Source organism: Nicotiana attenuata, unplaced genomic scaffold (assembly GCF_001879085.1).
Source record: "Nicotiana attenuata strain UT unplaced genomic scaffold, NIATTr2, whole genome shotgun sequence".
Taxonomy (NCBI): Eukaryota; Viridiplantae; Streptophyta; class Magnoliopsida; order Solanales; family Solanaceae; genus Nicotiana; species Nicotiana attenuata.
In genome coordinates, this window is record NW_017673062.1 from 58,944 (window position 1) to 85,310 (window position 26,367).

The window sequence follows — 26,367 nt, forward strand, 5'->3', positions numbered from 1 at the left end:
GAAATGTCTTACGTCATTCTGATGTCAGCTGTGCCTTATACTTTAATGATGACCCTACGCTGGAGAAGAAATTGCGTGACAACCGGGTGAAAGTTAACCTGCAGTGGTTTGATCTCGTGGGAACGTTAATATATCTAGGGCGACCAATTTATCCATAGCAACCCACACGCCATAATGGTCAGAGTTCGGATGTGTGGACCTCATCCTGTTGATGCTGTTAGAGTTAAGATTGTGGACCGGTCTTGAAGGAGACACGTGATAAACACGTAGGGGCGAATGGGTGGTTAAAGAAGTTGAGAGAATTGTGGCCGATAGGTCTCATGTAGGCATTTCATCCACTTCTTGTATTATCCCTGGAGTGTTGTGGGGACACCCACAAATTTGAGTGCGGTTGGCCAGACAAGGAACTACAGGGTGTATGAGTGTCGAGCAAGGTGACGTGAAAGAAAAACAAGTTGGGAGAGGGATCCACGAGCAAGAGATGGCGTTGGTGAGCCTTAGTGGTTTAATCAGGTCACTCTCTCGGGGGACTGAACTAGGTTTGGTAGCAACTACGGTGAGAGTTATCGCTCTGGAGTGATAATGGAGGATCAGAATATGAGGATCTACTAGTGACTTTGCTAGGATGCAGATACTGGACACCTATTTATAATGTGATAAAGAAGTTTAGCAACCATTACCTAGCTTATAACCAGGCCTATAGACGATTGCTTTATTGGGTTGCGGAAATCTTATCGAGGCTGGTAGCAATCGCTGCGCATCTACTCGCGCAGGCTGGTGGCTCTTGGTAATAATCTGCAATTGTTTGTTTTCAACCTCGGTTATGGTTCACAGTCCGCGAAACCTTGTATCAACCCAATTGTCCATGGACATGCAATCATTTTATCTGACTCATTCGTCACTGTTATTTTACGCCATCTCTTATCTCCTTTTGATGCTCGTGTTGTAAAGGTGGTTTGCCAGTTTAAACCACAAACACAACAACTCTGTTTAACTTTACTCTTAAGACTGACAGAACAACAACGTGTTAGAGTTTAGGATGTGTTGCAGATATTTAATACACATTGTATGTCAATATGCGCACGCTAACGCGTTTTCATTCTAGAAATGAAGGTTTGGAAGGCTTTTCATGGCTTCATCCCTGGCTTTGGTTACATTTATTATTATTGACATCTTGATTTACGGGCCTTTTTTTTTAATTAAATTATAGCTATGATCGCATCCGGATGAGGATGCCTACGTATCATGACACCCTGCATGAATCAGTTACATTAACGTAGTTCGAGGAAACAATAATATTTCTGTTTTTAAAAAAAAACAGTACAACTGACAGAAAAAGTTTTTAAGGGGGCTAAATTAATATTTGAACATCGTGCTTTTGCATACAATTTGATAGGCATGGGGAGTACGGACAGCAGATCTTAATAGAGAGAGATTGATTGTACAAGCACTTAACATCGCGCATCAGGTAAATTAAAAGACATGATGCAACACTTAGAAAGATCTCATTAAATACATGATGACATTACGCTATGCAACTCTCTAGCCAAATTCTTTTTTGAGAATATGTACTAACATTGAAACATATGCTTTCAATGATGATAAGAGAGAGACGAGAGGCTTGGGACCCTGGCTGTCCCGGAAGCAGCCAATGTACGTATACACTACAACGTCACTCGTGAGCATCACTTAGCTTCTTGGCGTTTCTTTAGAAACGCACCGTGCCAGAGCAAATCAATAAAGTAGAGTATGCAGACTTTCAGTTAGGCTCTTATAAAACATTCTCAGAGGTTCTAATAACCCTTAGAGAGCTAGTTGTCTACATATTATCTTGAATGCGGATAAATAAAACATCTTTGCACGGAAAATTCTAATGGTATTTGCTGTCAGTAAAGCCCTGGACACTCTCGTGTGTCTGACTCGAGGTCTTTGTCATACTATGGCTCAATTGGGGCTAAGGTATCAAACAGTCCCTCACGACAAGATCGCGAGATGTGCATGCACATGGTTAATTGACGTACTTCTCTCTTATGTGGCCCTCTGCGATCTAAAAGCCTAGACTCCAACTGAGCTCGCCCGAGGGTAACTGCATGACTCCTCGAGTCTGGAAGCATAAAGTGGGCTTCCGCATCAGGTGTGGCATCTCAACTCGTAATGCAATATTCTCTGTCATCGTCTGATATTGGACTGCATAAGTTAGCTACAGGTCGCCTGTTGACTATATCTTCTATCTCGAGAACGTGTGAGGCATGGGATAGAGTCCTGAGACTTACCTAGCACGTGGCTAGGTATTGGCTACCTACGTACGACTTCCTCTCATCGTGCTCGAGATTATGTATGAGCACACCCAAATCTCTTTCCTGTCAAACACATCTTCATCACTAGGCCCCATGTCCAACAATTCACATAACTGTGGGAGCCATATATGATCATAGATTGGCTCCTCATTTAACTGGCACGATGTGTGTTCGTCTTTTAGCTTTGGTCTCAGAGCTGCCATTTCAAATACATTGTGTGACGTATAGATGGAGATAATCCAACTCTATGCATCTTTTCCATAATTTGGCACAGTCGAAGCCTCATTGAGGTCACCTCTACACGCTATCGTAACCACTTCAAATTTGATAGTGGCACGCGTGTTTTACAAGCTGATTGAGCATTCAGAGGCCTTTCTTCCATCTGTGAGAAAGCGAACAGAACGAGGAGTAAATTTGGTCCGGATTATGAAACTTTCTTCACCCTTTCGCTTCTTGTGCTTGTAAGTCTTTTTAAATTTGAAGCGTTCCTCGGCAGACTGAATCGCTCTCTCTCGATAGAGTCATTAGCGTAATACGGGTAGAATTGTATAAATGTTGTAGTCCCCTTTTCTTTCACCCCAAGCCAACCGTTCTTGGATTTTGTCATCAAAAGGCTTGAATATGCGGCCTTTTCAGGGCCTTTTGGGCTCAGGGGTTCTGACTCATCATCCACGCGAGATTTCTTCCAACCACCTAGCATAACCGGATCTACCTCACTTTCGCGGGATCTGAACTTGGTATCATCTTCAAAGTAGCGACAACCATTCAAATTTGTTGGATTAAAGCCTCAGGTAGTTGGGCTCGGGGTGGTAGGCTCAATCACTTGCACACTCAGAATCGACTCATCAAGGCAGCAAATTGTGGCTACCGGTGAGTTCCTAGCTGAATCTTGAGAAGTGCTCAGTGCGAAAAGAAGCTCATGAGCTGAGACACTGAGTTCATACAGAAAGTCAAGTAACAGCTAAATTGATAAAGAAGCTCTTAAAGGCGAGATGTCTGACAAGGCCGATGTAGTGTAGACTATCGGCTAAAAGCTCGAGCATACTCTTAACCGGGAGCACATCCCAAAGTCCACTCATATTGACTTGCAGTTTAGGATGATACAATAGGTGGAGGGTGTATCAAGAGACTGTAACACGCCTTCTGGACAGAAATTGTGTACCAGCCCATCAACTTTTAAATGCGTGTATCGATTCATAACTGTACTCGAAGACAATTGGTCTCACTCTTGGATGCGAGTTGTTAAAGAAAAAGCTGGCCACACATACCGCATGAACTTGGGGTCGATCTGCTCCGGAGAGATCAATGAATCATGGTCTCAGGATTTGCCAGAATCACCAAAAGAGATTTCAAAAACACCACAAGCATTCGGAAAATCATTTGCTGATCGCCCAAACTTTGAATCATTTAGCAGATATCATGGAGCAGAGCAGCACGATAGATATGTTGATGCAAAGGAATGGTGTTGCAGACGAACGCAGATAGGTGAATGCATATCTTATATATGTTGAGTGTAGTGGAGCAGGACCGTGTATAGCTCACCTTGCTATTGCAATGTCAATGCGATCGCATCTTTGTTTAGGGACAGACCATCGATCCCTAAAAACGCACTATGACAAGACCGAAGCGAGCGTACTCGATGAATACTGCACATCGAGAATTGTGGTTTGTTCACTCTTGCTTCGTCGATGGCTAGAAAAAGGGTTTCCATTAAAAGAGAATCAAAAGAATTGCCAATTACGCTGCCGCACTTAGAATTCATGAATATATACTACAACACTTCATATGATCTTGTGAGGCCGAACGGTAAGTAATAATAGGCAAGGTAGATCAAATATTTTTATGGTCATCAATAGATCGTACTTCCGTGTTGAACACAGTTGGTCTTGTCTGATTATGATTAACTGAGCGTTCAGGTGCACAGAGGCCGATCTAAGACAAGAATCGGTGTACAGAAGAGCCTACGGGAATAACTAGCTTCTGTTTTCTCAAATCCCTGCCAAATATCGGAATATCCAGTATGCTCTTCTAAAGTAGGAGGTTAAGCTCAAAATCAGAGAAGCGGAAGACAATGTGAACAGGGTCCCAAAAAGTCACTAGTGCCCAATCAAATCACAAATCATGACGCGTGGTGTTTAACTTCATAATATCTGTGAGTGCTCCCAAATATCTAGTGCCCATTTCTGACCATCTTCTCATAGTCATACCACCACATCTGAAGCTGTGAGTAAAAAACCATCTACAACCATCAACGGTGTGTTCTGGAGAGTGCTCATTTTGCTGAGCCTGTGGGTGATTAAGGTTAGGGTTATACTAGCCTCAAAAGACAGAACTAATGCATCCGTTTTGTAAAACAATTCTTTTGTATAGAATTTATAACTATTTAAAAAATTCAAAGATAGGGTATGGCTTTTTGTAATTATGGTGACGCCCCTTCATACTTCCAATAAGATATACTTAATGTTGGGATGGGCATGATGGTAAAAGCGATGCCACAATTGACAGACATGTCCATTCTTTATGCGAGAATAGCCCTTCGAAATTTTGAAGTTGTTTCTAAGGCTATTCCGACAAAACGTTGTGGATTAACCGAAGCTGGGTCTGCTTTGTTGTTTTTTATTTAAAAAAAAAATACTTAGACAATTTCCCTTTTTTTTTAGTTCTTTTTGTAAAAATGGGGGCGAACCCTATGGAGGTTCCTACGTATTCACATCCGGTGAGAATCAGACCCGCGGTAGTTGCGTATATGTTTCAGGAAAGGTGACACATTTTTTTTTTTGAAAAATTTAGGCTTATTTTGTAATAATCTTTTGGGGTAAATACTGAATTTTCAAAACCGGGTAAAATTTCCTCTCCTATTTTCTCACTTCTAGTTTTACCTCAATTTTTATATTTTATTTTATTTTAATTATTTTTTAGAAGCCGGTCAACATGCACAAGCCGAATCAAACATAATGCACAAGTAGCACATAAGATGCATCAGGATGATCTTGCCAATTCTCGGGTACACCTGTCCTAGACGGACCCAACCCCTGTGTTGAGTCCCCAAAGTCAAATGCACATGATGCAAACAAACGTTCTTACTAGGGATCCGGCATGAGGTTATCTTATGCTAGGTTTAAATCCTGGGGGAGTGTTTTAGACCTGGCTTACCCAAGCGGACAGCTCGAGCCGAGGTGGGGGCAACGTACCGGGAGCACGAAAGTCTACCCGGCCTAGTTACTTGACCCAGCCATCGTTTAATTGGTATGACTTCTAACAGAAAAGTGGGCACGCGCACGTGTGCACCATAAATTCAGAAGACTCAGAAGGGAGGCGAAGAAGACAGTTTAATAGCAATTCAAAATATATATCAAAAGCTGTAAATAAGCGGCAATTAGCACATTAGGCAAAAACACAGTAATAACATCAAATTAATAAAGCCAAGTATAGATCACATTACAAGCTCGAATTCTTATTTCCCCAACAGAGTCGCCAGAGCTGTCACACCTCCTTTTTTCCCGAGGGATGATAGGAAAGAAAAGGAGTTTTTCCAATTTAAAGTGACATTATTTGAAAAGGGATTAATTTATTTTAATTCAAAGAGTCGCCACTTGGAATTGAGTTTTGGTGTCCCAAGTCACATTGATTATTTTAAAATCCCAATTCAAGGAAATTGACTCTGATTAAATCTGCGAAACACAGAAGACCGAGTAAGGAATTCTGTTAACCAGGAGAAGGTGTTAGGCACTCCCGAGTTCCATGGTTTTAGCACGGTCGCTTAAAAATTTATACTTGGCTTAAATTATTTAATTACGTGTTTTTAAACCTATGTGCATTCACCTTTTTACCGTTTTAATTGCTTAAATTATTCATAATTAAAGAATTGAGTTATGCGTACGTATACTCTTTTCTTTTGGCGCGTCAAAAATCATGTCGCGCGAACGTGTCCACGATTAATAACGCTTTTGTTGATTTATTAAGAAAGTTTGGTTGAAGTTGCGCGAACGCATCCCTCGAGTCCCGTGTTCTATCACGGTCGCTTTTATTGACTAATGTTCGGCTTAAATCAATCTTGACTATTCTTGTACTTTATTGCTTATGGCTTGTCTATTATCACTTCACTTAATTTATTAATATTTTTTTATTAATTATTTTTGACCTAGATGTGGAATGCATACGAGGTACTTCTTAGAAATTAAATGTTAAACATGTTATAACATATCTATTTAAATCTAAAGGCATCGAGACGCAGAATACGCACACGATTTTTTAATTATTTAATCATATCAATCCAAGATTCGATAAGAACACATGGGTTACTAGCATAATATCTTTTAGATTTCGAGATATATAATTATATACTATTATTATTGGAACGAGTCTTGAATTAGTTAATGACTCATTTCGCCCCCTCACAATTAGTTTTTATATAGCCCAATCTCTTGGAATGTCTATGGCGAATTCTCCCATAAACGCATTCTTTCGGTATCAACATCACACAAAAATAAAAGAATAAATGTCCCAACAATTCCAAACTGGAATCCAAGCATGATAAAACAAAAGAATATGAAGAAAAAAAAAGGAAACTACATTACAAATTGAACCAAATAAGATATTCACTATTAGTCACATTGTAAAAAGAGATCAACTTAAAACTAAGAAAACTAATCGATGGAAATATCACACCTTCCATTAAAATGTGTGACGTGAGTTTTTATGCAAAAAATTAAGAAAAATAAAAAATTTAAAATAACTCATAAAAGGAAAATTTCAAATAAACTCCAAACCCAAACAGGCTACAAGGATTTTACATGAACTCTTGAAGGGAAGTAAAAAAAAGTTTTTTTTAGAAAGTGGTATTGCCGCAAATTAATAAACTTAAAATAAAAACTCATGATGGACTTGATCTTTAGGTTCTGTACTTCTTATTAATAAATTTCATGGCATAAGATATAATTTTATTGTTTGAACTATTCTTACCCACTTAACAATGATATTATTCTAACATAAAAAAAAACTAAGACAATGTTTTAGCCAAAACAGTAAATAAAAAAAAATACTTACATACTCAAGATTCAAGGAATAATATTTTAAATACACAACAGGGATTAAGAGAAAAATAAAAATTCAAATACCACTCCAATAATAAATGAGATATAAACTATAGCAACACAACAACTTCATAATAGATCTTAATTCTTATAAAATAGCTATTTACAGTTTATGTTCCAACAAACACCTTAAAATAGATTAAACAAAAGATTAGAAGAAAACCTGTAATGTGAAGCTTCTTTACAATAAAATCACAGCCACAATCTACTGATTTCCAAAGCTAGCAATGCTAACTTTTCTAGAACCTTGAATTCGGAACCGCGAACAAAACCCTGAACTCCGTCTCCAAACTCTCTTTCTTTACTTGCGCAGTCCTTTCTCTTGTCTTTTATTCTTTCACTACCTCTGTTCTTCTTTTTTTTTTATATTTTTGTTCTCTCTTCTCCTTTTGTTTTTGGATCTTCTTTGTTTTTTTTTTCCGTTCTTTTCTTTCTTATTCCAAGATCTTCCCCCTTTCTCTCTTTTTTTTTTGTGCAGTGTGTGAGTTATATATAAAATGTGTGTAGTGATCGTGTGTGTACAAGATCATGGGTGAGTGGGGAATTGGGAATAGGACGTGAGGAGTGGGGGTTATTTGTTTTAAAATGGGGATGTGAGGAGTGAGACGTGAGTGTCAGATCTTTTGTATTATTTGTTTTACTACTTTTTTACTTTTACTTTTTTTTTTCGTTTGTTGCTTTTTTTTTTTAAATAATTTTTCTTAACCCTCTTTTTTTTTTAACTAAATAAAAGAATGTAAAACACACACACACACATATATATAGGAATAAATTTTATATTCTAAGAATGTGAATATATTTTTTTAGCTTTTTAATCTTTCTCAAATAAGAACAATTAAGAGTAAGATAAAAAATTTAAAATATTAAGATTAGACCTAAAAGAAATATTTACACTAAAGTAGTATAGGATTTGCGGTGTGGTCAAAAATTAGGTGTTCACAGCGTCCATGGGAGACTTCTTTGGTCTTTGAAGAAACTAGCTTAGTACTTGTACACTGAATGAAATGTCTGGCCTTGTCATTGTTAAGTATAGGAGTTTACCTATCAGTCTTTGATAAAGAGTTGAATCTATCAGTTCTTCATCTAACGATGTAGCAGGCTTAGTTTTCCTGAGATGTTCATCATATTCTGTTGTTGTGAGCTTCATATTGACATCCAGTGGTGTAATTGCTGGTTTCGCAGTTGCAAGACCTGTTTTAGAAATAAGTTCCAAAGCATATTTTCTCTGATGCATAAGTATTCCTTGTTTTGATCTAGCAAACTCTATACCTAAGAAGTATTTCAATTCTCCTAAGTCTTTCATTTTAAAAGACTGTTGCAGATTTGCTTTGGTTTCTTCTATTAACTTCAGACAGTCACCAGTAATAAGCATATCATCTACATAGACCAAAATCATTATGATACCTTCTGTAGTCTTCTTAAAGAACAGAGAGTGGTCGTATTGACTTTGCTGAAATTGAGAGCTTAGTAATGCTTCTGTTAGCTTAGCATTCCATTATCGTGGAGCTTGTTTTAAACCATACAAGGATTTAACAAGTCTCCACATTTTATTCTCCCCTTGACTTGTGAATCCTTGTGGTAGAGTCATGTAGATTTCATCAAGAAAATCTCCTTGTAAAAAGGCATTATAAACATCCATTTGATAGATATTCCAGTGTCTTGTAGCAGCTATAGCTACTGGAGAGAAGGTTTCTTGATATTCTATTTCTTCCTTTTAACTGAATCCTTTGGCTACTAACCTGGCTTTGAATCTTTCTATTTCACCTGATGCCTTGTACTTGATTTTATAAATCCATTTGCACCCTATTAGAATCTTGCCATTAGGCAGTGTTACTATGTCCCATGTGTGGTTGTTTTGTAAAGCTTCAATCTCAGCCTTCATTGCATCCACCCACTTAGGATCTTTCACAGCTTCTGAATAGAAGGTTGGCTCAATAATGTTTGAAGCAGCTGTCAAATAATCTTGATACTTAGAAGTTAACTTTTCATAAGTTAAGAACTTTGATATGGCATAAGGTTCATCATGTTGAGTATTTTGTGAAACAAAATCTTTCATCCATATAGGTAGTTTCTTTTCTCTACCTGACTTTCTAATATCTGCTTGGTCTGAGAGACTAGTAGGAGCAGTCTGTGGTGCTTGAGCTATTGATGGTTGTGCGACTGATATCTGTTGAGTAGTTGGATGTAGGGATTCTTCAGGAACAGGTTCAGCATGCTGTGTGTGAGCTTGTGTGAAGTCAACTTCTTGTGGAGTTGTATGCATACTTGTAGTATATGTATTTGAATCTATAGTGTGAACTAAGAATTCTGCTATGTTGGGATGAACAAATAAAGACCTGTTGTTGTCTTGCTTGTTTCTAAATAGAAAAATGTCTTCCCCGAAGTGAACATCTTTGCTTACAAAAAATAATCTATCTATCAAGTCATATAGTAGGTATCCTTTTTGAGCTGCAGCATATCCCATATGTACAGATGGTCTTGATCTAGGCATTAGTTTGTCATTTTGTTGAACTATCTTTGCATAACACAAACAACCTATGACTTTAAGATGTTGCAATGTTGGTTTTCTACTATACAGTCTTTCATATGGGCTTTTATTATCAATAACAGAACTAGGCAGTCTGTTAATAAGATAGACTGCAACAAGAACACAATATCCTCAAAATTTGATAGGTATTTCAGCTTGAAATCTGCTAGCTCTAGTAAGTTCTAGGATGTGTCTATGTTTTCTCTCAGATACTCCATTTTGCTGAGGAGTATAAAGACATGTCTTTTGATGAATTACTCCTAGATTGTTAAACAGATTTCCACACACTGATTTAACAGATTTTGAACCATTATCTGTTCTAACTGTTTTCACTGTTGTCTCAAATTGTGTTTTCACAAAAGCAAAAAATTATTGTATAATCACACACACATCAGACTTCATTTTCAGCAAGAATATCCATGTCATTCTAGTGAAGTCATCAACTACAGTTAAGAAAAATCTGTTACCATCCATAGTAGGTACTTTGTAAGGTCCCCACAAACATATGAACCAATTCAAAGCTAGTAGTTGCTTTAATACTACTGATAGGGAATGGTTGTCTTGTTTGCTTTGCACAAGGACATACACTACATAAGGCTATTTTAGTAGATATATCTTGTGCCTTTGTTGACATTAACTTCTTGAGAACAGTAATAGACACATGACCAAGCCTTCTATGCCAATGGTCTATATCTCTTGAGCTAATTTCTTCACTGAATTTTGTCTCCTTTGTAGCTAGACTAATTGCATTACTTCCTGGTATTGTTTGTCTGCTGAGAATGTAAAGACCACTGTCTTCTCTACCAGTCGCTTTCACCCTCCCACTAAAGAGTTACTGAAACACACAAAATTCAGGGAAGAAAGCAACTGAATATTTCAGTTCCTTAGTTACTTTAGAAACAGACAGAAGATTATATTTGAACTGAGAAATGTAAAACACATTAGTTATTGTGTTTTTATCTGATAAAGTACTAGTTCCAATATGAGTAACTTGAGTAGTTTCTCCATTAGGCAGATGTACTTTCTTTGGATGGCTTGTTTGAACTAATGAAGCCGTATTCAATAGCTCTAGATCAGCTACCATATGATTTGTGGCCCCTGTATCATTATCCACTCCTGTAAACTATCACAAGCTAATAAAGCACAGGGTATACCTGCTGCATTAGCTGATGGAGTTGCTGCAGCAGAAGTTGAGTTCTCTTTGCTTAGAAGTCGCACAATGTGATCATACTGTTCTTTGGTGAATGTGCAGTTGCCCATCCAAGGAGTACTGTTCACTTGCCCAATACTCTATGAGCTATTGGTACTTACATCATTATTTGTCAACTGAGCATTCTGTAAATGGTTCTTATTCCAATTTCCTCTTGGCTGCTGATTGTTCTGTACACTTATTTCAGACAGAGCATTATATGCACCATGAGTATTGTTACTCCTCTTTTTTGGTCTGTATTCTGGAGGATAGCCTACAATCTTGTAGCAGTTCTCTTTAGTGTGACCTTTCATTTTGCAAAAATCACAGAATAGATCGAAATTCTTCCTAGGTTTCTGAAAATTTCCTCCAGGTGTACATTGCCACATCATATTGTCCAGTTACAGACGTGGCATTTGCTCCTAGTAAACCAACATTGGTTGCAACTGATTTTTGACTCTCATTACTGATTACCATAACATATGCTTGGTTAACAGTTGGCATAGGACTCATCAATAGAATCTGACTTCTAGCTTGACAATAGGAGTCATTTAACCCCATCAAGAATTGGAACAATTTCAATTTTTGCAAATGAACCACAAAGTCTCTTGATTTTGGGCAATCACACCCAGAAGCAGGAACCAATTCCTCAAACTCTTCCCACAAGTCTTTAAGTTTTGAAAAATATGCAGACACAGATGCAGTTCCTTGGCTAAGTGTGGCATTTCTTTATGTAAATTGTAAGATCTTGAACCATCTATTTTATCAAATCTTTCATGCAAATCATTTCAAACAGTTTGAGCACTTGAGGCATATATTATACCCCCAAGTAAGCCACTACTAACAAAATTCATTAACCAAGAGAACACAATTGCGTTTACCCTTTCCCAATGATTCCACATACTTTCTGGGAAACTTTCTTTGGAACAAGTTCCATCAACCAATACCAACTTGTTTCTTCCTAACAAAGCCATTCTCATGGATCGAAACCAAAGAGAATAGTTTTCAATGCCAGTTAATTGAAAAGATATGATTTGTATACCACTTACATCTGATGGGCTCAAGAACAAGGGGTGATTGTAATCGATTCCTGGAGCAGGTGCATGCAAGCCTCCTTGACTTGAATTTGCAGTCTGATTTTCTGGTAGAACAGATTGATCATCAATCGCCATAGCAAGATTCTTCAAGAAATTGAACTATCAACTTAAGCTTTGAACAATTTTGCGGAAATGAAGAAGAACAGAATCGAATTTCAAGCTTTGTGAATCAACTTGATGAAGCTCTGATACCATGAACTAATTACTGGGTTTTATCCCAGTTTGAAGAATATAGAAGAAGAGAGTAAAGAAGAGAGAAGCAGAGAGATAGAGAGGAGCGTGTAGGGAAGAGGGAGATGATTTCATTTCATTAGTCTAATATGTACACATAGGTGAGGTATTTATACACGTGTAATTAGTTTTCTCTAACTGACTCTAATAGCTAGGATTAGAGGTTAATAACTAACTTAACTAATATCAGAAAATTACATAACTACCCTCTTTTCTTTATGTTATGTTACATCTTTCTCTACAAACATGTTAACCAAAAGTACTTTGTGTAATAAGGAAAAAGATGCAAGTTATCACTGCACGTTACGAAATAGTTTATATTTATCATTTGTTAAAAATTAGGGTCGATCATTACCTCTGCTATTACGAAAATGGCATATATTCGCCCTTATTCCTACATGAAAATTATTTGAGTTTAATTAACCTCTAAACTCTTTAATTAGCACTTGAGTTCGCCACGTGTCTAGTATTTTTCTTAACCCACCTTTTTTTTACCAGCTCTCTCCCCATCCAATCCACTCGTCATCCCACAACCCTCATCATACCATTGTTAACACACCATTGGAGCCACACTGCTAGATTCAGCCACTTTACTCATCGTTCCCATCAAAAACCCCTTTAAAATAACAAATCACAACCGCCGTGGGAGATTCCTCTGACCACGAGCTTACTAGATTGCTACCATTTTTTTCCTCTTCCATTACAAAATTAATAGTGAACCACCACATATCTCCCTCTTTATTCTCATATTTCAATCGCCAGACAGAGTTAATATACTCCTTTTAGGTCATTGGTTTAAGTTAAGCCACACATTAGACACATAACTTATCTTTTGTGTTAATTATTATTTCGACTTTTAACGCAGGACAAATATAAATAAATAAATTTAGACCTTTTCGCATAAAATTGTAAAAATAGATTAGTACAATAGTTAACCAAAAAATTTCATTAAGTGAAAGAGTGAGGTAAGTTCATGAAAAGTTCTTCATTTTAAGTGTGAAAGAGTTTTCACCATTGTCGAAATTACAATTCTTCAATATATATATATATATATATATATATATATATATATATATATATATATATATATATATATATATATATATAAAAGTCAAAGTCAAATAATCTTAGTAACCGATTTATTCTACCGTACAAATTGGTATTAAACTTAAAAGTACTGCACTAATTCGTTATGGTAATGCTATTTAATTTTGAAATAAATTTATTTCCTTTAATTTTATCCATTGCGAAATTCTTTACTAAAACCAAATCAAAATGATTTGACGGCTGCCATTATAGTACAAATAAACAGGCTAAGTGTATAGGATAATCTCTATGAACGTGGACCATGTGTAGATTTATTAATGTCATTTTGTCCCATACCAAACTCTAATAAATTCTCTTCAATACAACTTCAACACTCCTCTTCTTCCTCACATATTTAGCTCAATATATTTTCACTTTCTCCAAATAAACATATTGTTGTTCTGAAAGTTTTAATTCTTGTAAAAATTACATAAAAATGGCAAGCAGTTTCAGAAGAATTGGAAAATTGGCTTCAATTTCTTCGAAAAATCGTAGTAGGGGATTTTCGTCAGCAGTTGATCAGACGCTGAAGAAAAGTGAAGGAATCAGTCCCAGCAAATCTGTCAACCTTTTTACTGCTATTAATCAAGCTCTTCACATCGCCTTAGACTCTGATCCTCGGTATCTTTTTTTAATTGTATTTTTATTTTTCCAATTTCCTTTTTTGGTAAGTGTACGAAAAAGTTGTGAAGTTTTCCTGTCCCTAGATCAGTCTATCTCTCAACGGGAAGAGAAAGAGGGAAGGTGGTAGTACGTTGTTGTTAATTTGCTTGATTAACAAAAGACAAAAAGTATTACTAGTACTGTACTTATAAACTATGTGGATGGAGGAAAAGGGGAAAAAAGAAATAGACAAAGGAGAAAAATACAATCTTTAAGTTATTCGGGAATAATACTGATGGATAATTTGAATTGTCAACAAAGATTTTATAGTGAAAAGCTCAAGTTGGAGAAGGTGGAGAAAGCAAGTTCCTTTCCTTGTACAAATACAGTTTCTAAGCAAAAAGCCAAGAAGCTATCTTTTCGTTAAACTGATTTTTTTTAATACCACCCCTCAATTCTCATTTTGAGGGTCATAAGTATGTGATATTTACTTTTAAGTCTAAAATTTTCATTTTTGCACATAATTTAGTTAGTCTATACACTATACTGATCAAAGACTGGTCAAATGACCTTAAGAAATAGAACTAGTCCAATCTTTTTATATTTTTGTATTTTTTTGATAAATTTTCCAACAGAACTAGTCCCTTTCTTTTATATTTTTGTATTTTTTGATAAATTATCCAACAAGTTTTATTATTGGCTATCTATTCTCTTCATGTTTTTGTATCAGTTATGTGAATGCTTTTGACCAATCTCATGTATGCATCATTTGTCATTTGCTATGTACTTTGCATCACAACTAATTTTAAGCACCGAGACATGAATGGATAAGAGTGGTTGAATGAAGAAGGGGGTGGTAGTGGGGGGAAGGGTATGTCGTTCCCACAAATAACTGTACCGTTTGTGTTATCTCAAGAATACCTGTTTTGTTTTCCCAGAACAGTATTTACAAGTAATGCAACAATGCATTACCGTTAAGCTTCTCCAGAAGTATAAGGATGATAGCTTGAGGCTTCAGCTTTTCATTCCTTACCTTCATAGGAGTTACCAGTCGCTTCCAGCTTAACTTTGGAATATTAGTTGACGCTGACATGCAAATCCTAGTATCCTTCTTTAGATTGCATCTAAATAACATCCAAACTTCTTCAAGTAATGCTGACCATTTCAGCTGGATCTACTCATGCTCAATAATAGATTATGCTTTTGCCGGCCTGTTCCCTTTTACTTGCAATTTTTATGTGCTTGTTTATGGTTCATTGACGAAAGATGAATTTTCTTCTCAGTGCTTATGTATTTGGAGAAGATGTTGGTTTCGGTGGTGTCTTTCGTTGCACTACTGGATTAGCTGACCGATTTGGAAAACAGAGAGTTTTTAACACTCCTTTATGTGAGCAGGTATATCTGTAGCTCATCTACTATATTCCACATCCGCTCTAGCCCTTTCTGGGTGAAAGACCTGAGCTAATACCAGCTGTTTCTTTGTTTTAATAATAAGAAATTCAGCATATATTTCATTTGACACAATGTGTGGTGCATAAGAACCTGACCATTTGGTTCCTCCGCCATCCCAAATTACTTTCTTGTGTGAAGAAGTGTATCCACTAATGGTTTTTGATGTGCAGGGCATAGTTGGATTTGCTATTGGTCTGGCTGCAATGGTCAGCTTCTGAGCACTAAATACTGAAAGCTAAATAGTTGTTAACTGTTTGCTGATATTGTTATTTTTTTTGCTTCCTTAAATTTCAGGACAATCGAGCTATAGCAGAAATTCAATTTGCAGATTATATTTTTCCTGCTTTCGATCAGGTATGCATCTTCGCCGAGTCATGTACTAGCATATCGGCATGACATCTATTGACTGTCAGATTTTTCATTTTGTAGATCGTCAATGAAGCTGCGAAATTCAGATATAGGAGTGGTAATCAGTTCAACTGCGGAGGTAATTAAAGAACATATGACTTTATTGCACTTCATCATTTTATCTAAGTTTCAAGATGCTGAGCTGCTTCATGGTTTCCAGGCTTAACTATAAGAGCACCTTATGGAGCTGTTGGACATGGCGGGCATTACCACTCACAATCCCCTGAATCTTTCTTCTGCCATGTTCCTGGTATAAAGGTATCCCACGTCTTTCTTTGCATCTTACACTTGTCAGGTTCCTTTTGCATGATTTTTCTCAAAATCACCATATTACATGTCTAGTTTCCTCTTTAATTCTTTACGGAGCATCGGCACTATTGATGTGATTGACTCCTTTCCATGTGCTAGTGTTATTGAAATAACCCTATCACCATTCCTTTTTCGTTCTACAACTTTATTCTTAAGTTCTGGTGCTAAAATAATTTTCATACATTTACCATAATTTATAAAAACGCAATATCAATCCTCCTCATTAAGGTATCTAGTAATTTTTATTATCTTATCTGTCAACGAACCTAAATTCGCGTGGCAAGTGTGTGGGACCCACTTCTTTGCCCATATCGTCCATAACTGGCACCCTTACTTATACTTTCTTGGGTCCAGTGGCGGAGCCAAGATATTTTATTAAGGGGAGTCAAAATATAAACAAGTAAACACACGAAGAAGCCAAGTGGATTCTACATATAGTGTATACACATAAATTAAAAAAATTACCTAGCAACATAGTAATTTTCCGGCGAAAGGTTGTCAATTTACACCCCTTGGACGAAGGTGGCTCTGCCACTGCTGACATCCAAGTGGTGAGGTGATGGAACACTTTTCCTTCTTTTTTCCCATCATGCCCAGGTGCCGATGTAGCATGTACCCAGGAGAGCACATCTCGACGCATTTAGTATGGTGAAGATTTCGCATAAATTGACTTCTTTTAGCTGGTCGTTGCCTTATGCCAGTCCTCATTTATGTGGGTTTAGTACTGGCAATGTGAGTTCAAATAGGATGCTAGCAACACATGCAAAGTTTTCCATCTCTACAAGACGGACATTCTTTTTATTTTTCTTCTTCTTTTGATAAGTCTCCAAGATGGATATCCAATATTTGTTTGTCAAGTTCTTCCCTGCAAATGAGAAAAATCGCTATTCTCCAAATACAGTACACAGATTGAGTTTCTCCATTCGTGAGCCATCACCATCATGGGCGTTGGTTGGATTGTTGACTGATTATTTTTTGAGGTTGCTTGTTTCCCTTTCTTGATTTAATTGAAGCACCAAGCTCCGTGATTCCTTTAGTATCTTCTATATGCTCGCTTTTCCCTCTCTGTCACCTTTTTGCTTATAGTTTCTCCTCCTAAAGGGATTCTGCGAATAACTATTTATATTTACTTTTCCTGAAATTCTTGATATAGTTTCTCTAGAAACCAGATGAACTAATTTTCCCTTACAGAATTGAATGCATACCTTTGACAACTTTTTGTGCAATTATTTGTGTAAGGTGGTCATCCCACGCAGTCCACATCAAGCAAAAGGATTGCTGTTGTCGTCCATACGTGACCCAAATCCTGTAGTTTTTTTTGAGCCAAAGGTAATCTCTTTTTCCTTCCTCGTAATACTCTTTGCTGCAGGAAGATCATTGAATATGTCTGTATCAATCTCAGATGCTTTACCGGATGGCTGTTGAAGAAGTTCCTGAAGATGATTATATGTTGCCTCTCTCCGAGGCAGAGGTATGATGTCTTGTTTAATTGTTTATTATGAATTTGAAAGCTGAAGAGCATGCTACCATTATCTTATCAAAAAAATCTGAAGTGCATGCTAAAATGCAGGTCATCAGGGAAGGTAGTGATATCACATTAGTTGGTTGGGGAGCTCAGCTATCTACTATGGAGCAGGCATGCATTGAAGCTGCAAAGGTGAATACTAGTTTCTAGTAGATCTGTTATTGTCCTTGGTTTTTGCATGCTCAAACTTCTTTCTCACACTTGGTATTGTATCATATCTATCAGTTAATCTTTCAGCTGTACCTCTTATGTACTTCTCCTGATTACTTATCAGCTTCTAAATACCTATATTCTATAGGAAGGGATCTCATGCGAACTGATAGACCTTAAAACTTTAATACCATGGGACAAGGAAACAGTAGAGGCTTCTGTCAAAAAGACAGGAAGGCTTCTGGTGAGTACTCTAAGCAATGCTTTACGGAATTGAAGAGGTAACATCATCCTAATTAAATAACTTACTGGAAGTTTTCTGGTTTGTAGGTTAGTCATGAAGCTCCTGTGACAGGTGGATTTGGTGCTGAAATTTCTGCATCTATAGTTGAACGTTGCTTTACGAGAGTAAGTATTTCCTTATTTTAGGTCTCTGTAGACTTATGTTAGTTTCCTTTTCTTTCCTGGATCCCTATAACTCATAGGCAAGGTCATGTGCCCTCTGTGCTTTTGGATTTGTGAAACATAGTTAAAGCAAGCAGTCTTAAGGAATAATGAGTGGCACCTTGGTTGTTTGGAAAAATGCAAAGCATTTACTGGGTCATATCTTACTTGTGTGAGTGGGTGAGGCTACTGAACCTGTCAGTGTTGTCTAGCATCTGGGTTACTGGGTTAGCTAAAAGTTTAAGTATTTTCCACATGCCTTATCTCAGGTTCAGTTACTGGGTCCTGTTTTAAACCAGAAGTGCTTTATGAATTGGAACCTTGTTTGGGTATCAATATGCTTTGCTGTGCACATGAATAATTTATATATTAGAGGTGATTGCCTTGGATAGGGGTGTTTTAGTAAGGCCCTTCTGTTAGTTGAGGATGACAGTAAATAGTATGAACGTGAACATGCTGCAAGAAGCTAGCAGTTCTAGTATGAGCATTTTAGTTCTCCAATCTCTTTTTATCAAATAGAAAATGCCATGAGTTCTATGTTCCAAGAGGCAGAACCAGGATTAACCTTAATGAATCTAACATTTAAAGTTTTTAACACTGAATTCATTATACTTTTGAAATGATAGGTTCAAAATTTAATATTTAGTGAAATCTTAGTGGTTTCATGTTATGACAAGAGGGGTTGCTCTGATGGTAAGCAACCTCCACTTCCAACCAATAGGTTGTGAGTTCGAGTCTCCCCAAGAGCAAGGTGGGAAGTTCTTGGAGGGAAGGATGTCGGGGGTCTATTTGGAAACAGCCTCTCTACCCCAGGGTAGGGGTAAGGTCTGCGTACACACTACCCTTCCCAGACCCCACTAAGTGGGATTATACTGGGTTGTTGTTGTTGTTGTTGTCTTAGTGGTTTCATGCACGCACACACACACAGGTTTTTTGTCAATATACTTCAGTTGAATCTATTAAACACAGACTCCATCTGCATCTGTGTGCTCTCATATTCCTATGATTTTCTCATGTTCCAATGTCTTGTTAAGACGTACGAAATGAAGTACTTCTAATTTTTTTAAAATGTGAGTGGTTTTGCAGTTAGAAGCTCCAGTGGCCAGAGTATGTGGGTTGGATACTCCTTTTCCCCTCGTCTTTGAACCCTTTTACTTGCCTACAAAGAACAAGGTAACTGGGCTTGAACCTTCTTTCATTTTCAAAAGATTTCAGGGAGAAATTCAAAAATAGCCAGATTTACCACTGGTCGTTGAAAAATAGCCAAGTTTCAAAAGTCATCGAAATTTAGCCACTTTAAATCTGAGCGAAAACACTGTTCAAAATCCGGAAAAATACGCCCGCAAATTTTACGGGAGTTCCAGCATAAGTATGCTTGAACTCCCGTAAATTTTACGGGAGTTCCAGGATAACTATGCTGGAACTCCGCAAATTTTACGGGAGTTCCAGCAAGTATAATTGTCCAGTATAATATACTGGAGTTTGGAGCACTGGTGCTCCAGTCTCCTGCAAATTTTACAGGAGTTAGCAAAGTATACCGGTCCAGCATAATATGCTGGAGTTCGTACACAAATGCACCAGAACTCCCGTATATTATACTGGACCGGTCCCTGTTGCAGAAAAATAGCGGTTATTTTTTATTGACTTGATAAACGCTGGCTATTTTTCATTGACCAGTGTGAAAACTGGCTATACCATGATATTTTAACAAGATTTCACCCTGAGTCCGACTAAAGTCCTGCTTTTTTTTGCTTGCAGATACTGGATGCAATCAAATCTACTGTGAATTACTAATGCTCTTCCACTTATGTGGAGCCAGTGCCACACTAGATTGCTATTTCAACTAATTTATGCATTGTGTAGTTCATGATTGGGTGTTCTGTATTAACATACAAGTACAAAACATTCCCTGTTATTTCTACAGCTAATAACAATCAATTCAAAGAAAATCTACATTCCGTTACTCCTTTCATTCTAGTACTGGCTCGCTGCTCTCTGTTTTGGTGCATAAGCTGCGTTATTTGAATCTTACATGGCCTTCTTATGACCCATCAATATAAAGGTAATTGGTGAAAAAGGAAAATGAAGTCTCATTTATTGTACTACAGTTTGAGTTGCTCGAAAGTGCTCCTGGCCATCCATAAGTAGTTTTATCAAATTTTGACCCCTCCCCCGTTCTTTCTTTCAACGACATTGAAAGTTTGGAAAAGTATTACTCCCTTCATTCGTAGATGACATATTTCGTTTATCGATATCTTCTTGAGCCGAGGATCTATCGGGAATAACCTCTCTACTCTCTTTAGATAGGGGTAAGGCTTGCGTACATATTATCCTTCCCAGACCCCATTAGTGGGATTCCACTGAGTCATTGAATTTCGTTTATCGAAAATAAAATTTTATAAGTTTTTACCATCATTTTAAAACATTACTATAATTTAATTATATTGACATGAGAAAAATTACAACTTATAGTATTTTTTGAATAGTTTTTGAATATTTAAATGTGAATTTTAAAATAGTAAGTTAAACTAATTCAATTAAACAGTTTAGTTAAATTAGCTCTTGATAAGCAAAATACATAATCTAAATTGAAACAAAAGGAGTATTTTATTTTTACATACTAAATAGATTGTTAGTAAACAACTTACTGCTAGGAAATATTTACCTATATGGTTGGTATAATAAAAGTCATTTTTAATGAAAAGTATGAACGTTTCTCCTGTTGGAGCACACACCTTAATTCCCTTTATAACAAACTAATATATTCATCTTTTTGAGGGTAACGACTTTTGGAAGATTCATGTTTCTTAGCATCTATGAACAGTCTCTCAGGCAATGAAGGTGTGTTCATATACTCAAACAGTAGTCAAACTACATCGACGTTGGTTTACATTTTTCGGATCATCGAGGACCAGCAGTCAAGACAGCACCCTGAGAGCTAAGCTTAAAAGCTAATTGTGGTAGCGGTAAATAAAGGAACTATTAACATGAATAAGAACACAAGATTAACATGTCTATGCAAAATTAATGCACAGTTAAAACTTAAAGAGTATTCCTCAATTCATTCAAATTGTGTAGGCTGTAAGTTGGGTTAGCTGATGATTCCCGTATTGAGAGGCAACTATATTTTTGTACATAGAGCTATAACTTAGGAGCGGGAAAAACTTCCGACACAGAAGGCAAGTTAGGAAAATACTTTTCAGGTCCAACTGAGGAGAACTAAACCAAAAAGCCGCTTTAAAACATTAAGACTCAACAAGTACGAAAATCAGGAAGCAACGACCGGTTCTTTTTTTTTCTTCTCCCTAAACTGAAATTTATGATATGCTACAAGTGAAAAGTAATACAGTTACCGGGATCCTCCTAAAGTTCCACCCTATCAATTTTAATTTAAACAAACCATAAAAGCTGATGCCTCATTTATAGAATATCTACAGTTGAGAAAAAACAAAGTCGTCTCCAAATATGAACCACCCTGCAGTCAGTCATAGCAGATGCTCCACTGCATGAAACAGTCTCTCAACTCTGCGAGCAATCAACATCAGTAATATAAAGATGAGGATCAGTTCACTACCAATATAGAGCAACAAACTACATTTACCTTTTTTTTTCTTTTTGATAAGTACATTTACTTGTTATAAAGTCACTTTAGTGCAACAGAGCTCCCTACAATTGCCCATGGTGCTCAAATAAAGAATACCTCCGCCCCTCTTTTCTAAACTACTCATGATCTTCTCCCTCCGTACTATTTCATCTTTCTTTTCTGATTTTCTTTCAAAGCTAAAAGTTAACTCCACACGAGCTTCAACGTTGCATGACAAAAATAAATTATCTTCTTTAAACATAAAGGGAAAGAGAAGCATCTTCTACTACAACAAGCATCTAAGTTTTCATCTCACCAATCAATGGGTTCACTATTCCATCCAAAAGCAGGATGTACTAAATCATTTTTCGTGCCATCTAATGCATCTACTACAAATAAGCACTAAAAATTGAACAAGAGTGGTCCATAGGATAGTCATATTATAGTCTTTTCCAATGCAATAAAGTTACGTAGTGTATATTTATCTTTAATATAAGGGGTATTTCCATGGGTTTGCCTTGGTATCCTTACATTATAGTGCACACTAAGTACTAACTAGTGGTTTCCCAGCACCTAAGAGCACTAACCCCTTTTTATCACATATTTAAAAGAGTATCATCAGAATACACTCCAATTAGACATCGAAACTACAGTTTATTAAGCTGGGTTTGAGCCATCTCATCAGAGCTGTCATGAGACCCCCACACCCTGTTGTTGACTAATGGACTAATATTTTATTAACCAAAAAAAAATGTGCATCTACAAACAACCGATTGCCATACCATTGCTGATTCTTCCTGAACTCAGTAAGAACTGGGTATATGTTCTCAAAGGCAGTATATGTTTCATCTCTAACCTGAAATAGATGCTGAGCAAGGTAAAGCACCAACATAACATGTTGAAATTTTAGTGAAGAATCCATAAACAGGCAGAGACTATGTATTACCTTGGCTCCTGTGATGACAATTTTCCCAGAAACAAATATAAGCAGCACTATTTTTGGTTGTTTCATGCGATATATTAATCCAGGGAATAGTTCTGGCTCGTACTGTACCAAGAGAAATGGGAGATGATAAATACAGGGAAAAATATCAAGTCAACATACTGTCGGAAATCCTAAATGGTTCTTTTGACATTCTATTTAAGACGTCATGACTAATGAATATATCAAGGTACTGAAACTCAAGCATCGCCACCTGGGCCAACCGCTAGGAACTATGTACTGGTTGCTTTTCTGGTCAGAGACAAGGTTCTTTGCCACTCAGTGGACTCGAGCTACTTGGACACAAATCAAGATCTAAGTTGAGCTTTATCATTCTTTATCAAAATTCATTCATGACGCAGATTTTGTCACTTCAATTCGGCGCCATTTGCAGCTAACCCATGGTTAAACCATGGACCATGACCTAGTGATTTTTCTGGTTAATAATGGCCTAACCAATTCGAGGAAAAGATTTTTGTTCTCATGCTTTCTTGCTTATTCTGATCTACCAAAACTTTTGTTGACCTCATAGTTTTACAAAACAAATTCAGAACCCTTGAAGTTCCGTGCATTTCAAATATCATATATATCCAGGGAAATTGACATGGACAGCAGGTCAACAACACCTAATATCTCAAACCAACGATACATTGAATTCTGGAAATTTTATCTGTTACCACTACAATTGCAGAATACTGCATATGAAAACTGATAAATAGGAAGAGATGTCGAGGAAAAAGGTCAGCAATACCTCCAACAGTAATAATTCAAGAGAAACGATACATCGAAATTTCAAAACATGATCTGCTAAAGTTATTATTAGAGGATAATACATATGAAGACTGAAAAATAGAAAGAAGGCAAAAGTTTCTTGTCTGACAGAGTAACCCAACCAAATAACCTCAGATCAATTAGATGAAGGGCTTATACCTTATAGGTATAACAGGCATTGCAATTACGATATTCGCTAAAATATAAATACTAAGAAATAATGATACAATATGTCAATACTTACACTTGAGAAAGCACCGTGGGCATATGCAAGGCCTTCAAGTCGAATAGGAAATTTAACATCACAAGAACCAACTATATTCTGGATCTTAAAATCCTACAACGGGGCAAAACAACTCAAATAACTGAAACATATAGCAGAAACAACAAAAAGAACAAAATTACAGCTACACTAGGATTAATTGGTAACAACTTCTCCTTTAGTTGTGTATTGTTTCCAGAAAACTAGAAACAAAGAAGAGAAGCAATGCCTAAAAGTGCTTTAAGTCATTCTGAAGCATTTTCAAAACAAGTGTCAATTCTTGAAAAAACATATAATTTCTTAGCCGCTTCAAGAACATTGCAAACTGAGTACTGAAGGCCTTCAAGCACATATCCCAGCTCAACAGCGGGTTATAGGGTATTCACTGCACAACTTGTTGATTGAGGTTGTGATTCTACTTTATGCCTTGGTTCTAGGGAATATCAAAGCACCAGACTAGTCTGCAGGATAGATAACTCCCTCTGAAGGCTCAAAGCGTTATTCTGATTTTTGTTTTGTGGTGACACCCTTAATATACTTAATGTCTTTTTTATTTATGTATATGGGAAAAGCCTTTATTCACGTGAAAATTGGTGCCTTGACAGGTAAGGTACAACTATAGTGGATTAGATCCAAGGTGTAGTTCTGAGCTCTGAGGTAAAATTTTAGAAAACAGTTTGCACTCTATGATGGACAAAATGTTCCAAAACTGTAAATAATGCAGTAATGAGGATGGAAACATCAAAAAATTCTTCCCTTTTCTTTGAAGAGGCAGTTTTTCTTCTTTCCTATTCCTTATTTTCATTTTCACATTCAGGATAAGGGAAAGGAATATGTATATCTGTCTATAAAATCTCAATAAACTGAATAACTGAGCAAAAGCGGTTACCTTAAACTTGGCTGGAAAACCAAGCTTTTGAATGATTCTAGCATACTGAAAAAGATTAGGAAAACATCAACGTAAGAAAGATAGGCACTTCAAATCAAAATGAAAACGAGAACTTGACAATATATTAAAAAAACTACTGAAGACATAAAAAGCTTGCTGAACAGTCGGAACCTTTTCAAGAAATATACTAGACTGATGCTTAAACCAAATTAGTATTGTCTGATTCATTGAACTTAGAAAAGGATCCGGTGATTCATCATAAAGGATACAATACTAGCTATTACTAGTACATACTTTCCGTGCTGCCAACTTTGACTGTTGTTCACTTTTGGCTCCAGTACAGACCTGCGACAGATAAAATTCACAATTAGAAGGCATGAGTTTTAGCAGAAAGCAGATAACAAATGAGCATTTCTGGATAACAATGAGAAGCTATGCTGCTCAGAACCTTTAAAACCCATGTCGATACCACACGATTTGGGTGTGGGTGTGGGATCCACACTGGATTGAGTCAACCTAACTTGGGTGCTCTGATTACACCTATCGCGAAGAAGAATAGGTTGATTGGGGTATTCGGTTTGACTGAGTTTGGGTATATCACATAAAGTATTAGAACACTTTGCTATTATACAAGATAACTTATGAACAAAATATTAAGTGCTTACAAAGAATTTAATTATACTAGCTTTTATTTATTAACTTCAATTAATTGTCAACATATATACTTATATATGCGGTAATATACATTTAATGGTTGCTTCTTGAATCTTAACACCCACATCCATACTCGTAAGAGTATCCCTGAATCCTAAAAGTTAGGTGATGACGAATCCGACTTCTAAATCAAAACCCGTGTCAGGTGCCCACACCCCTATCCAAGCAACATAGATAAGAAGTTCATGAACAAATTCAAATTAGGTTGCCAGAACTATTTGAACCAACCAACAACTAGATCAGTGACAATGTCAGTACTTGCTAAGACCAAATGCATCAAAAGTCATTTCAAACTTACCATCTTCCCAGAAGCAAAAATCAATGCTGTAGTTTTTGGTTCTCTAATTCTCATGATCACTGCAGCAAAACGCTGAAAGCACAATAACTAGTTAAAGTGATGTATACTTTCATTATCAATTGCTTGACAAAGAAGCAAGGATGATGCAACAACCAACATTCATAGGTAGTCGGTTCAGCAGAATCAATGGGAATACAGGTTGACGAAACCGGTTATACAGTATAACTTTGGAAGCAAATATAAACAATTGCTACTCAATTGCTCTACACAAAAATTATGTCATAGTAAACATTTTACACAGATACCTGATATTAATGATAGAATACCTACTCTTAATGATTCGTGGATTACTTCTTATGAAACTGAGAATAGATACAATTTTATGAATCGTCAAACCATATATAGGAATATCAAATATATCATCTTAGAGCTCAAAAATCAAGGGAACAAAGTAGGG

General features: G+C 36.7%; 2 protein-coding genes across 2 annotated transcripts in view; one reads left to right on the forward strand and one right to left on the reverse strand.

The window, feature by feature from the left end:
- Positions 1-13,794: 13,794 nt before the first annotated feature.
- Positions 13,795-20,388, forward strand: LOC109215342 (2-oxoisovalerate dehydrogenase subunit beta 1, mitochondrial-like). The gene is made up of 13 exons (XM_019379384.1): positions 13,795-14,141; positions 15,407-15,518; positions 15,746-15,781; positions 15,870-15,929; positions 16,005-16,062; positions 16,144-16,241; positions 17,532-17,621; positions 17,695-17,763; positions 17,863-17,949; positions 18,116-18,211; positions 18,298-18,375; positions 19,498-19,584; positions 20,170-20,388. Exons 1-13 carry the CDS (start codon positions 13,957-13,959, stop codon positions 20,203-20,205), a joined length of 1,092 nt encoding a protein of 363 aa, XP_019234929.1. The 5' UTR covers positions 13,795-13,956; the 3' UTR covers positions 20,206-20,388.
- A 1,207-nt stretch (positions 20,389-21,595) lies between these two features.
- LOC109215341 (TATA-box-binding protein) overlaps positions 21,596-26,367 on the reverse strand; it is an 8,831-nt gene continuing 4,059 nt past the window's right edge. The window contains exons 4-10 of the mRNA XM_019379383.1: positions 25,911-25,982; positions 25,193-25,243; positions 24,899-24,943; positions 23,992-24,084; positions 22,941-23,042; positions 22,777-22,850; positions 21,596-21,936 (exon numbers count right to left, since the gene is read on the reverse strand). Of these exons, the coding sequence (XP_019234928.1) occupies position 21,936; positions 22,777-22,850; positions 22,941-23,042; positions 23,992-24,084; positions 24,899-24,943; positions 25,193-25,243; positions 25,911-25,982 (438 nt within the window). The 3' untranslated portion in view covers positions 21,596-21,935. The remainder of the gene's footprint in view (positions 21,937-22,776; positions 22,851-22,940; positions 23,043-23,991; positions 24,085-24,898; positions 24,944-25,192; positions 25,244-25,910; positions 25,983-26,367) is intronic.